General features: G+C 35.2%; 1 protein-coding gene across 8 annotated transcripts; it reads right to left on the bottom strand.

Moving 5' to 3' along the window:
- Positions 1-2080: 2080 nt before the first annotated feature.
- On the bottom strand, positions 2081-15057 carry LOC108677573 (sarcoplasmic reticulum histidine-rich calcium-binding protein). 8 transcript variants are annotated; one of them, XR_001931271.2, is made up of 9 exons: positions 14864-15057; positions 12039-12285; positions 11162-11307; positions 10514-10657; positions 9754-9906; positions 7425-9323; positions 5472-5598; positions 4015-4143; positions 3737-3804 (listed from the first exon to the last, which is right to left on the bottom strand). XR_001931271.2 is itself a non-coding variant. In XM_018165807.2 (8 exons), the coding sequence occupies exons 1-8, from the start codon at positions 14876-14878 to the stop codon at positions 2927-2929; spliced, it is 4413 nt and encodes a 1470-aa protein (XP_018021296.1). In that variant the 5' UTR covers positions 14879-15057; the 3' UTR covers positions 2081-2926. The 8 variants fall into 8 exon arrangements, 4 of the variants coding, with proteins under 4 accessions (XP_018021296.1, XP_018021297.1, XP_018021299.1 ...); XR_001931270.2 differs by having other exon boundaries at positions 4037-4143; XR_007156712.1 differs by having other exon boundaries at positions 4037-4143; positions 7472-9323.
- Between the last annotated feature and the right edge of the window lie 238 nt (positions 15058-15295).

The raw sequence follows: 15295 nt of genomic DNA, 5'->3' as shown, positions 1-15295 counted from the left end.
CCTCCTCCTAATGAAGACGAGACGTCTTCAACAATGAAGACGAGACGTCCTCATGACACATAAACTGTTAACTCAACGTCCCAGTGACCTACTGAACTCAAAGCAAATGAGGTCAGATAATAAACATATGAGGATGACCACACCCTAGGCGTTTATAGTCTCTATGTTTGTTGGTCTGTGATCCGTTGATATTTATTTGCAACCACAAGCTACTCACCGACTTGAGTTATTCTCAAATTAAAATTCATAATCTATAGTGTCTGTTAGCTCTTGTTTAAGAGGTGTTTTGACCATCACTCTGTCGAGTTATACTAGTCCATCATCAGTCAGCATCAGTCCATCTCTGCATTCCAGGCACTATTAAAAAAGTACATATTTAAGGCACTATTTGTTTCCCAAATATTTTGGGAAGTTTTTCCTATACGCTCGGCGAGCATATCTTGCATACATTCTCCTATTGGCATCCGTAATCTTTAAAAGTATTAAACCGCTATCTTGCGCCAGGCAGTATTCTGGTCATCCGATCTGTTTGATTTTGTTAAACGCAGTACAGAGAACAGTGAGAATTCGTTACTAAAGTTTGAATCAAATTAAACGATCAAGCAGACGATCAGCCATCAAAAGCATTTTGGCCGAGCACCACATGCATCCAGCTCCGTACTCGTGTAACTCTCGGATTGACCGGACGCTGAGAGAGTGCACATATAGCCGTTAATATTAACATTCCTTCACATGATATTTCCTCCTAATTTTTTTTCGTGTGAATCCATCACCTGTTATTTGCAAGCCTCCCACGCTAAGCCCTTGTCTTCCTCTGTTGTTTGATCTCTTAGGCGAGAAGAAGCGGAAAGTTTACTAAATAATGCCAATGATGTAGTAAACTTATATGAACATTTTAAAATACATGGCATTCGTTTAAAACAATGTTATAACTAATCCTAAATTTTTTCTAATTTTTCAGGACATCAAAGTGTCTTACAGTGCTAAAAACTTGTAACCCATAATTTTATATACATTTAGGAGACCAGTAATTTCTTTGTATTTTCTATTTATTTTGTTACACCATGAAAAGAATTGAGCTTCATTGCGGAACCCCGAATGAATAGAAATAATGCTTAAATACTCACGTCATGCACTCACGCTAATTTATTCAACATCAGACCATGTACACAAGTCATATCTTCCTTTTAAAATATTGCAATTTTTAAACCTGAGTTGAATTTTCAAAGTCCAAAGCTCTACTCGGATAGTATTCGGCTTCATCGGTACATTTTATTTGTTGAAGTCTGATATTATAAATAATTTCGCTCAGCTGGCGTAATCTATTTAACATAGTATGAGAATTGCCTAAGTTTCCAATACAAACAACTTCAGGCTAAAGTATTTACGGAATTTTTAACAAGTTTGCATTACTATGAAACCCGTCTAAATGACCTGAGATTAAATGATTCATTCAATACAATATTTTGTCGTGCACCGAAATGCCTCATGTAAAATCGTCTCAATTAAATCTATGCTTTAAAAGATAAAAATTATTATAAGCATTTATATTTTATCTTCGAAAAACACTTATTAGCGCATTTACTCATTTATGAAAAAATGCACTATTGTGCTCGCCATGTCCTTCTGTCTGTCTGTCTGTCTGTCTGTCCGTCCGTCCGTGACCTCAAGTTTTCGTCGACGAGAAAATGCGCTCTCTGTCACTCACTGCAGTGAGTACTGAGTTATATTTTATTTACTTACTATTTAACGGTGCATGACATTTGATTGAAATTTATTGACTAATGTTACGACCTTTTGTGAAAGTTTGTTTTGATGCTAAGTGTGTACTGAATCTCCATGCAGAGTGTTAATGGATCTTAATTCCAGTCCATCTTCCATTTTTATTTTAAATTTTATTTCGATGAAAAATTTCTTTTTTTAATACGAAATAACTCATGCCCTATTCATCGCTTATTTTCAATTCTCGATCGATCAAACATTGACTACTGGCAAGTTTCCAACAGTAATAAAAAGTGTTATGTTAAAACTAATTTTCTGGATTATTCTGGCTGACAGTGAAAAAATAAAATGCAATAAGTATGATATAGAGGGAATACTTTATTTCAGTAGAATTTTGAACGTCCCATGGATCCAGATATACATAGAATTAGTCAACAGTTCCTTAAAATTTAAAACAAGGCAATTTAGGAACTTAAACCCGAAGCAAAAAAAAGGCAGAACAGCAATAAATTGTAAACTATTAATTAGCGAAATATTTAGCAGCCATCATCATCATCATCATCTGTATATAATAAATGCAATTTGAAGTAATCATATTTTAAATGGAAAGGGACAATAACAATTACGGGCATTATGGATAAGGAGAATGTTTCTAGGAACACTCATGCGTTCTTAGACTTATGGCTTTTACGAATATTATATTAAGCAATCGTAACTATTGATACAATCTCAAACATCATTCAAGATCAACTGTTGATGAACAAAAAGAACAAAATCTAAATATTTAAAAAAAACTTGAAATAAGTAGCAAACAAAATAATATCTGAGCGAACTTTGAGAAAACATAATATATGGTCTATACAGAAGAATAATGTCCGAATAATTTCTCTAGATCTAATCAATCTGGTCTAATTGCGATATAATAAACGAACAATTTATTAAATCACGATCTGCAGAGAGACGCATAGTACATTTTGATTATTGATAGTGACTTAAAATGGCCATTGACTTCACTTTTCTAGTCGGTAATCGGTATCATTCGACGAGCGTTCGTTCACGTATTGGTCGAAATAAAGCTTAACAGAACTCCTATATCAACCATCGTATCATCAAACTCGAAATTACACCGAAACCGCAAAAAAATAAGTTAAAATACAAATATAGTCCGGAAAATAAACCGAGCAAGAAATACCTGCCTACTTTTTTACCTGGAAGAACTTCCCGCAAAATTAGGCGGAGCAAAGTCCCCGAAGGTGTCGAAGCTCGGAATAGTTCCCGGTCCAACTTTTGTGAAACCAGGATTTGATTCATCGGGCTGTCTTCGGTCATCATGGACTGGACCGGATGATAACGGTCCAGCAAAGGGACCGAATGACGGACGGAAGGGATCATCAGAGTCATAAATACTCTTATGTGCCGATGGTGAATGGGATCCTCCATCATCATCGTGGGGTGGATCAGGACGATCATACAGAGATTCGCCATGACTTCCATAAATTACAGATTCTGATCTCGGAGGTGATCTTCCCGAGTCTCTAGCATCATCATCGCCTTGTGGATGACGGCTATCATGTACATCTTCGTCGTGCGGCGAATTACTACCATCGACATCATCATCATCATCTTGAATTCGGTGTTCCTCGGCTTCTGGATTAGGAGGTCGTTTACCTTGGTTGGATCTGCCTCTAAAACCTCCAGGTCTTCTCTTCCCAAGATACTTTTTCGGTGGATGAGAAGGTCGTCTGCGCTTGGGCGGACGGTGAGGCTGTTGTGATGAACTAGGATACCTTTCACGGGAATGTCTCTCATCATCATCGCCCATCTCATATCTTCCTGGGGAATCTGCGAGTCTTCCTGTGGAATCCTCGTGTCTACCCGTGGCAGAAGCATATGGATAATAAACCATTTGCTCCGAAGGAGATGACCCAGATCCATAAGGAGCCGCATTCTGGAAAGCTGGAGGCGGAGCAGGACGAAGGTCTGGAGCAGGGACCACAAACAGAGCTGATGGATCGTGAGGAACGTCCTCCGGAGTGACGTGGACTGGAGAAATTTCCGAGTGATGTCCTTTATGGTCATCTCCTGAGAGTTGAAATCGAAGAATCAAAATTCTGTTTTGAAACAACTTGATGTGCGTATATGACTAATTTTCAAAACGATTCTTTAAGTTCACACAATATTTTTTCAGTCAATAACAAGCGTTCAGAAAAAATAAAATATAGATCTAGACACAAAATTATAATTGAAAATAATATATTCACAAATAAAAATCTGAATAACATTTGATCGAACCTTTTCACTACCTAAAACACACCACGTCTACTCCAAGAAGAAAGCTGGGCAAGAAGAGGAAGAAGAAATGAAGGAAGCTACATCAAGGTGCGTAAAGACGACAGGAGCAGTCCAATAGCATTGAAGACTCTGTCAAAAAATAGTGCAGTTTACCACGAAATTAAATGAAAATTAAATCCAGAAATACAAAAAAGAATAGGAAAGTGTCACTAGCCACTTCTTGGCCGAAGTTTTAGGTAATCTAGGGGCAGGCAACATAAATAAACTGTAAAAATATGGTGCATATGCATTCTCTGTGTGCAAATTAAACTAAGTTTGGAAACTAGGTTCTCAAAAGTAATTGAAAATTATTCGTTCATATACCAAATAATATTAGCAGAAAATTATTAATAGATACTCATGAACATGCTGGTCTCCAAAATGTTTTCAATAAAGATAAAGTTGATTAAATTTGACTTTTCTTTGTTTGTTTATTTATTTGGGATTTAAGATAACTAATTTCATAAATACTTTGATGCAAGCAGTTTTGAATGAGAGCAAAAAAAGCTGTCGGTGTCGTCATGTGCGAGGCGAAACATTTTGTGCAAGCTTGACTGGACCCAAAATGTGTTCACTGGAAGATGGCCATGCTCTACTGTTACTTAACACCTTACCTTTGTGATCCCAGCCTTTGTGTTTCCAACCTTTATGATCATCATGGCCTTTGTGATCATCCTGTCCTTTGTGATCCCAGCCTTTGTGTTTCCAACCTTTATGATCATCGTGGCCTTTGTGATCATTGTGTCCTTTATGATCCCAGCCTTTGTGTTCCCAACCTTTATGATCATCGTGGCCTTTGTGATCATCGTGTCCTTTGTGATCCCAGCCTTTGTGTTTCCAACCTTTATGATCGTCGTGGCCTTTGTGGTCATCGTGGCCCTTGTGATCATCGTGGCCTTTGTGATCCCCTTTACCCTTTTCAACTCCCTTGTGCACTTTCTCGCCCCAACTTTTTTTCGTTTTATGACTTTTGCGTTTCCAACTTTTATGGAAATCGTGTTTCTTTTTATCCCAGCCTTTGTGATCATCATGATCTTTATGATCATCTTCATGATGATCGTCATGGTGATCATCTTTATGATCATCGTCATGGTGATCATCTTTATGATGGTCATCATGATGGTCGTCATGGTGATCGTCTTTCTTATGATCATCATGATGGTCGTCATGATGATCATCTTTATGATGGTCGTCGTCATGATGATCGTCTTTATGATGATCATCGTGATCATCAGACTTCTTCTCCCAGCCATGATGGTCATGATCTTTATGATGGTGATCCCAACCCTTATGATCTTCATGATCCCATCCTTTATGATCTTCATGATCCCAGCCTTTGTGATCATCATGCCAGTCATGATCATCGTGATCATCATGCCAATGATCATCATGATCATTCTTATGTTTGGCTTTCTTACTATGAGATTTCTTATGCTTGTCGAACTTTTTCTTGTCATATTTCTTGCTGTGGTCGCTCTTGTGGTCGTGGTGCATGGACTTCTTCAGGTCGCTCTTCTTGCCGTGTTCGTCTTTGAACTTCTTTCCCTGAAGCACAAAAAGTTCACAACAATGAACAACGTGCAATGATGTATTATAATTTGCTTACATTATGTTTTATGGCACAATAATCTGTTATGATATGCTGAATTATTAAGTATAACAAGAACAATGATCTAGTATAATATGATTAAAATATTTAGCATAGCAATCATAATAATCTATTATATAATATGCTGAATTATTAAGTATAACAAGAATAATCTATATAATGCGCTGAATTATTAAGTATAACAAGAACAATGATCTTGATTAATATGCCTAAAATATTTATCATAGCAATCATAATAATCTATTATAATATACTGACTTATTAAGTATAACAAGAAAAATGATCTAGTTTATATGCCTAAAATATTTAGCTTAGCAATCACAATAATCTATTATAATATGCTGAATTATTATGTATAGCAAGGACAATGATACATTATTATATGCTAAAAATATTACATCCAGCAAAAGTTTCATTATTGTTTCTACGTGAGTTATCATATTCCTCATTACTATGGTTAACTAAAATAAATTTCTCAGAAAAATATATCATTTACTGCATTCAATTAATACTTTTTATACAATGGAAGTTTACTGGCTAGTGACACCCAAGAATAGCGAAATTCTTAATTCAAAATTATGAGGAGTGATTATAAACTGTCAAATTCTCAAGTAAGCAACGTCAACGAACGTATAAATAAATATCAATAATTAAGGAATTTCTCAGCAATCAATAGATTTTAAAAAATCCGGCAAAATTCAAGCTGGAAAACTGTCAAGTGTCTTCATATAACAGAATGGAAATTTAAACATGTATCACAGTGTCAACTGACTGAATGAAAAAATCAGCTAAAAATTCCATTAAAATATATTATTGAGGGATTTCAAGCTATAATTAATAAGCTCTTTGATGTCACTGAAAGATAAATTTCTAGGTAGCAGACATTTCACAGAATTGCAAATGTAAGAGAGGAAATACAGAGCCTCATTTGCTGTAAAAAGGATAATTAATTATAGGTTGGATCGTTTTGGAAATTTTAGAAAGAGTTTCACAATATATTTTGAAATGAACTAATTGCTGATGAAAAATATCTTCAAAAACGAGGTACGGTGGACAGGAATAGATCCCTGCAAGGGTTTTTTAGACTCGAGCGAATGCTGTAACCACAGCAGCTAAGGCCTACATTGATAACGAGTGTAAAAACAATCTAGGACAACATGTATATTTTTACCTTCGTTGATTAATGAATAAATTATTAAATGTCACGTGCGCTACAATTTGGATTGGATTAAGTCGAACTCAAAAATGTTACGACAAATAGAAATGCTGGTCACTGTTAAATTTTAACAAAATATAAACAAAAACGGATCAAAGTTCACAAAACATGAATTGTAAGTTGAGAGAAATGTGTAGGCGAACGTCTTTAACGTTTGTTCTCGAAAATTAATATAATGTGTCGTAAATTATTTAATATCATTTAATACGAAAATAAATATCATGTAAAATAAAATAATTAATACGGAAATAAAATATCATGTGGAACACATTATTAAATGAAAACCAATGTTAGAGTGTTATTTAAAGGGCGTTGGAATACAGCAAATTTGGCGCAGAATAAAAATCGAAGCTCCGTTAAAAATGATATATACGAAAACCTGGAAAAAAATTATATCTTTAGAGAAATACATTGAGTTAGAATGAAAGTTGGAATATCTGGAACAAATATGTTGTTATAACTTTCAAAAATTTTAAATATGACACGCTGCGAAAAAAAGCATACTGCGAAAACCGAATTCGTTGTATTAGTCGCTCTGTACATTACGTTAGCGAACGGGGATGACCGTAGCCGACGGCTGGAAGATGTCTCACCGATGTTACGATTTCTAGAGTTGAAGTTATTAAATAAATAACTTGAAATTACTTGATTTGAAGCTATTTCCATGTCTCTCCGCCATTTCTTATCTTGCTTTGGTTTCCTATGTCCATGCATTTGATATTTTATTGAAGTTGTATCTGCACGTTCTAAAGTGTTTACTGCTTTGCGTTTGTTTGCTTTTATGTCTGCACGGCTTCTTGATTTGATTTCTTTAGTTCTTGATGAATATCTACGAGCAAGTTTCTTTCCTGAAGTGTTTTGAGATGTCTTTACTTTTTTCGTTTGTTTTCCTCGTTTATCATCATATTTTTTCTCATTAATCGAGTTTCTTTTCGATCGAGGACGTCCTTGTCTATTTCTTGTTGAACTATTTTGACGATCAATCTCTCCCTTATTGCGAGTTCTTCTTCTAATACTTTTTGATTCCGATATTTTTTCTGTCTTTTTTGCTGCGTAACTGATGGGCTGATTTTTTCGTTTGGATTTTTGTTCTGCTCGAGGAGCCTTTCTTGGACGCTGTGAACCTGCTTTCACTTTCATTTTCGACTGAAAATCTTTATTCTTTAGCGTATTCTTAGTAAAAGACTTGCTGTTTCCCCAACGGTTATTTTGTTTACAATTTGAATTCACATTGCCATGGCATCCTTTCTTGGGCTCCTTCAACTTTAATTGACTTTGTTTCACCAATGAAAAATGCTTTCTGATCCTATCCCTGTGCTCTGCGGCTGTCATGGGCCGACATTTTTTACTTCTGCCCCGAGTGCGGCAAACAAATTCACCCTTAGCAGTTAATTTTCTAAGATGTCTTCTCTTCCCCTCTTTGGATTTTCTGAGACCTGATCGAGCACGTTTTTTATTTTTAGAAGATGATTTAACCACCATTGATAATATAGCCGATACGTTGCCACTCTTCTTCGTTATTTTAAGCTTCTTCAGGTGTGAAGATTTTAATTCATTATTTTGGGATTTTGAAGACTTAGGTCGTCTCTCCTTGGAGTGGACTGACCTCAATTTTTTCTTTGCCAATAATAGCTGGTGCTTCTTATTCTGGGCATTGGCGAGGTGCTGCTTGTATTTCTCCGATCTTATTGTGATGGAATTTTTATTTCGAGCACTTGAAGATCTGGTCTTGTCTTTCAAAGCCTTAGCAGACTTTGCATTTCGTTGTCTCGACGAGCGACTCGAAGCTAATAACTTTTTCTGATTTTTCGCCTTGGTTCGAGTAACTAGGGGTCTTGGCTTCACGGGTTCCGATCTCCCCTTCTTGAATTTTTCAATATTCCTTTTAGATCTCAGTTTATCCAATTTCTTCTCTTTTGACTTCATTCCGCTTCTCTTTCTGGATGTTTTTGTAAATTTCCCTGAGGAATTTCTCCTCCTGCTTTTAATGTTCTTCTTAAAAACTGATTTTCCCGTTACTATTCTCTTCGAGACCACGCTTTTTACAGTCGAATTTTGCAGATTTCTTTTGTGTGAAGCTTTCGCTGGTTCAACAACTGCTTTTGACTTTTGCTTAGATTTGCCAGTTATTTTCCTACTCGAGTTTGTTCGTGAGCCTTCCTTCAAATAACGAGCTCTCAGATACTTTCTAGATGATTTGCTTCTGGAAATTTTCTTTCGTTTTTCATTTCCCTTTACTTTATCTGTCACTTTTAGTCTATTTTCTCTATGTTTTTTACTGCTTATTTTCGTAGGCAGCGTTTTTCTATTTTCACTTTGTTGCATGGGATTATCTCCCAGTTCTTTTTTTATTAACAGAACCTTTTCTTTCAGTTTTGCAATTTGTCTTTCCAACGCAGCATCGGCGACATGAAACTTCTCAGCTGCTGACTTCAGCCTTGTGTCCTAATTGATTCAATTAAGTAAATAGAATGCAAGGAAATAAAGTTAAAATATTCCTACAAATGATCATAGTACCTAAGCTGAAATACAACCTCCGGATTTCCTAAACGATGGAAAAATGAAAACCTGACAGCCAGCGAAAGATGTTCAGTAATTCCGAATGACACTGATTCAGCGCTCGCCTGCAATCGCCGTGATCATTTGTCGTACAAAAATAAAATTTTATTGTTAATTATCTAATGCTAAGTTTTTGTTCAGTTGCTGTGCTGATTTAGCACCTGCTTATTCATTTAATGAAAAACGGTTCTAGAAGAAAACATCCTCTAGTCTCGACACTGGATGAAAATTGCATTTCATATGAGCCGAGATGAAGGTGAATTCGATGAACTGGTAAAGTCTTACATCAAATTACAGATATTTTCAGAGAGCTTACCTTTGCTTTTTTGCCTTTATAGTCCTTGCCTTTGTCGCCCTTGAAGCTCTTCTTGCCTTTGACTTTCTTATCGTGATGTTTTTCATCTTTGTGGTCATCAAAGAACTTCTTCTTGCGCTTGTATTCCTCCTTGTGGTACACGTTCTTGAAGCCCTGAAAGATAAACAACATACCTACACTGATATACTCCTAGTGACAAGCGTTCACGAAGCCATGGACGGTGAAACACGTATACTGATATAATTCAGCGGGTGGCATGTGATCATCAAGCCGTGGAGAATAAATGATATATTTACTGGTATACTGCTAATGACAAGTGTCCCTGAAACCTAGGAGCAGTGTGAACTCGCTTACTTACTGATACCGCTTAGTGGCTATTTTACACAAGAGATCATGTATATTACATTCTGACTGGTCAAATTTGTAAAGTATGGAAGAATGAGGTTAAAAAAGCAGATTAATATTAAAAGTATTTTAAAATAACTTCTCTTGTGGCTTCAAAACCAAAAACCGCAGCTTAATCATGTTGTGGAAATTTTTATGATTTCCTCTATTAAATATTATTGTTCCTGAAATAATCTTTAACCGTATTTTAGAAGCTACCAAAGACAGACATACCAAAGCTCTATAAAATGTTTGACATTATTTTCCGATGCTATAATGAAACATTTAATGGTATGTTTCATTTATTTTGAAGCAAAGAGTGAAAATTGTGCATAATTTGTTAATTAATTTCAATTGTAGAAATTGAATAATTTACCTTATCCTTGTGTCCCTTCTTGTGGTGCCCCTTCTTGGCGTGCTTGAAGGACTTCTTGCCTTTCTTGGACTTCTTCACAGAGCCGTGATACTTCTTCTTGTGGTCGTCGTGTTTGTATTTCTTGGCCTTCTTGTCGTGATATTTCTGGTAAAAAACACACGGCTTCAGTATATGATACTTCTATATTTATGTTTTATTTACTGATATGAAATTTTTCCTGGTGGTTGATGATGTATTTAGTTTGCCGTTAAATTTTAATGTTGTTCGTAATGAAGGGCAAAGAATATATAAAGTTTATCGTTAATTTTATTACTGTTATAAGGTTTTATGGTTTAAAAGGCAGCGAATCGTAACATTGAGCTCGGAACATTCATCAATGACGTATTTGTGAACAACATCCTAAAATCTTATGGACGAAATACTAATGGCCCATCCATTCGGCAAAATATAAAAAAATTGATAGCGCAAAATAACAAATAAAATGAGCTAACTCAGTTCTGGGTCATTCTGCGTCACCACTAATTTTACCATCTTATTGTTTAGAAATATTTGGTATTCCTAGCTCTCATTTCCATCTTTATTTTAGCACAAATTTTTACATAGTTCAATTTTCAGGTGATCGGAATAGTAATCTCATATCGGACTGACCTTCTTCTGGCCTTTCTTTTCATGTGACTTCTTGCTGGACTTCTTGCCCTTTTTAGAGAGGTGTTTTTTGTGACCCTTCTTCCCTTGTTCGCTCTTCTTACCGGACTTCTTGCTATATGACTTGTGCTTGTGGCCGTGACCGTGCTCTGTGGACGTGTTTGTATACATATTCACATAGAAAGTAAGGTGCTTCAATTTATTCAGAGTTCAAAATTTCGCATATTAATAGTAATAACGTTGATTATTTCGTTAGACGTGTTGGTGGTATTGAACATCGCAGAATTTTCAATGCTTATTGCGGGTACAATGTGGCTGTGCTTAACCAACCGGCTACCTCGCCGATTTCAACAAAAACTGTCAAAGGTTGCTAGGATCGAACCCAGTCAATATCATAGGAGCAAATTCTACGTAATATCAAACGGTTTGAGCGCAGTGACCTGATCTGATAATTTCTCCAACTGAGGTTGGCAGATTCAATATACCAAATTTGGGGAAATGATCATGAGTCTATTATTCTCATAACATTGCCCATAATTTCTCGTACCAAACTTAAAAATTAGCAATTAGACTTAGAAATACTTATATTTCCGTCGTCAAAGGGTAAACCTATTCTTAATTAAAGTAATAGAAAGTATTCTCGGTAAAATAGTTTTCCGTTGGTAATTAATTAAATCTACGGTGCATGTCATTTTGTTATTAAGGTTAACTTTAGACTATCTTTGAGGCAAAATCTTCGCAATTTGCAATGTTGCAATTTATACGGTACTCATTCTTCAATATAAAAAATCGTACAATGGTGCCTATAAACAAATTAATAGGCTGCATTTTGAATAATTGCTTCAAATATTTCGCTAGATTGCTTCGAATATATACTCACTTGATTCTGACACCATCATCGGGTCCGAATAGACCACGGAATATTGCTGTGAAGAAGCCCCCGGCAACATATCGAAATATTCTTGTGTATCACCATCTTGCTTCCTTGATACACCAACATCCTGAAGTCCAAGCCCGACGCCATCTTGATTCGATGTCAACAACTCGTCTTGTTGAAACAGTTTCACATCGCCAATGACAAGCGTTGATTTGAGAAGAATTAGGAGAACGAAGCAAAGAAGTTTATTCTGAAAATAGAAGCGAATTTAATTAAGTCTCTTGTAAAAATTGTGATCTCCAAGATATGAAATATTCGAGAAATTTAGTTGTATTGGGAATCCTGGGAATCCATTATACCGCTGGGCGTCTAACTGAACAATAAAATAAAGATATTACCATGACAGTGCAAACAATAAACAGTAGCGACGCCATGACACCTGGACACCAACCGGCATTAGCCGTTATTTAGCAACACTCGGATGACACAGCGACCGAAAATTTAACTAAATATTTATAATATCTTAACTGCATCAGTTTACATTAGAACTTTTACAGCGATCACTGATTATATTATTTTGACTGACTATTGAACCTTATCAAGCGTGTGGTAAGACGTTGTGCGATTCTTTTCCTCTTTATGTAAATATGAGTTATTTTATTAAGCAAGCACGCAAACTTAACTGTCTTCGAACGTCAAGCACATCACTTTGTGAAATAAAAGATTGTTTTCTCTAAGCAGAGGTCTAAACCTAAGCTACCCAAACGAAATGAGAGAAATATACGAGTATATTCGCTTATAGAAGTCGTCACAATAAATGTAACACGATTTGGCAACAAGAGGCCTTGAATTTGTGACGAGTTGATAGTGAAGTTAGAGTTCACTGCGATGAAGGACAACGACCTTTATTCCATTGCCTTCGATATCAAAAAGTTCATAAGTAATAATAATCACAAATCAGAAAACAGTAAGAAGAACTTTTAAGTTGGTGCCTCGCTGCTAGAACTGTGCAGAGTTACAATGCTTGCATGAGATGAAAAAAACTGTTGCTATCTCGACAGCTGCGAGACCAAAAGATGGCGGCAATATCAGCTTAGAGAATTTATTAGGAATTTTTTTACTTTTTGGCTGTTGTAGGGACAAAAAATCGCCTATAGCAACTTGATAACTAAAGTTTGGAATATGACGAGGGTCTTCTTTTTGGTAACAGTAAAAATTATGTCACACATATGGGATAAAAGGACACATGAAAGAAGAAAACACGTAAACGTGATTATATTAATAAAATGTTATTTGATACAGAATGTTGTTTGAAAATAACTTGTTGTTTAAAAATAGCTTGTTGTTTGAAAATATTTTGTTATATGAAAATATATTTTTGTTTGAACAGATCTTGTTATTTGAAAATAACTAAAAAGCAAAACGTAAGTGAGTTTCGAAAGTGCATATTAATTTTAAAATATGAGTGGTTAACTAGTTCATAACGATGCTCAGCAATAAAACATCGATAAAATAAACTCGAATTACGTAAATTGTATTTGAAAAAGTCCGAATAAACCATAGATAATGACACGCTCAGCCAACTTGAAAAAAATGACTATTCGTAAATACAAATAACTAACACGCCATAAACATACCAAAGTGTTTTAATAAGCAAAAACCAAATATAAAAAAAAACAATAATGCAATAAAAATCTTTATCAAATATTAACATCATGATAAGAAGCGTGTTCAAATTAAATTCAATGTCATTCTTGAGACGAATAAAGCGCGGTTGGTTACAAATCGCCCTCGTGATTTTGGCAGAGAGTTGCGCTCGGCGCTAAGAATACGGCAAACAAAAGCGAACGATTGAGTCGAGCGCCGTGATGCCTACACGCAGAAAAATTGAGACACGTTGTCCAAATGCCGATGCATTTTTTGCCCATGTCTAGGTCATCCTAACCCAGTTATCCGGGGCAACAGGAGATATTAGTGCTATATGCAGAAAGTGTATCACTATTGGGACAATTTGTCTCATTTATATCTACGAGAGCGCACCTGCGATATGAGGGCAATAACCCGGTCGTGCGAATCTCAATTTTTGCAGCGTCTCGTATATTGAATATTAAAAATATTTGTGCATTAAATGCAGGAAAAAAGTAATATATTAAAAATTATTACTCATTTCATATCTTGAAGATATCAAGAGTTTAATTTAGGTTGGAGAATGTTCACGTACAATACGGCAATTTTAATATAATATTGAACAAGTGTAGATAGCGGTTTCAATGCAAAACAAGTTCATGTATGGTATGGCAGAAAACGTTGTTCATCAGCATGCTGAATAATGAGTTCGATTCATTCATAAGGTTTATGAAAAAAAATAAGACAACGAAACTCGTAGTAAACTTTTGAAGTTTGATCGTAATTATCCAGCATGATGCAAGAAAACTTTTTACCGAAATCCAATTTAAGTTGCTTCAAAAATATTTTGCTAGCAGTATTATATCATATTATGAACTTGAAGAAGTGTAAAGAAAATTTTATTTTCAATATTAGTTGATTATTAATTATAACGAATAATTAATAATTATTAAAAATTAACATTAATTAATTATTATTAAAAATTAATATTAATTACTTATTAATCCTAATATTTAATGTTATTACTTATGCAGTTGAATGTGTTTTAATAGCAATTGAATATCAATTTTACAACGGCATTCAGAATAATTTGATAAATTTTACGTTGTAATGACTGATAATTCTAAAACAATTAGTTCAATATGTATGATATAAATTGAACGATAACGCTTGCACATGTAAAAAAATGAATCAGTACTCACCGAAAATTTTTTCATCGTGTTAAATTATCTACTATTTTACTATTCACTATCACCGTTATTACATTTCAAGTTTCAAGAAATTAGTTAACCCGATTCGTATCTAACAATAAATTTCGTCTTCGTTAACAACTACAAAAATTTCGTATAACAAACATAGAGAGAAGCTGTACCCAGAGATGTGTACCACTCTAACCCGATCACTACACTGAGGTAGCTTCACGATCGCCAACTCTATTTATATACATATTTAGAACTCAGAAATTTTTGGTGCAGTTGGGGCTAAAGTTTTTTTCGATGTCACGGTCATTCGTCTCGATCTGTCACGGCCTCGCGTCTTCGGTCGCTTGCGGCCAGACGCGATCGCCAATTAGAAAGGAAAGTCATTCGGTCTAACAATCGTCGACTTTACTATCACTTTCTAACGGCCCCTCC

The sequence above is a fragment of the Hyalella azteca genome, unplaced genomic scaffold (genome assembly GCF_000764305.2).
Source record: "Hyalella azteca isolate HAZT.00-mixed unplaced genomic scaffold, Hazt_2.0.2 contig5529, whole genome shotgun sequence".
In the NCBI taxonomy this organism is placed as follows: domain Eukaryota; kingdom Metazoa; phylum Arthropoda; class Malacostraca; order Amphipoda; family Hyalellidae; genus Hyalella; species Hyalella azteca.
This window is presented reverse-complemented; position numbering and strand designations above follow the sequence as displayed.

Coding starts and splice junctions, on each gene's coding strand:
- LOC108677573 (XM_018165807.2), bottom strand. Junction 11,308..12,038: donor GATGATGGTGTCAGAATCAA/GTGAGTATATAT, acceptor ACACGTCCACAG/AGCACGGTCACGGCCACAAG. Junction 9,324..9,753: donor ATAAAGGCAAAAAAGCAAAG/GTAAGCTCTCTG, acceptor TGAATCAATTAG/GACACAAGGCTGAAGTCAGC.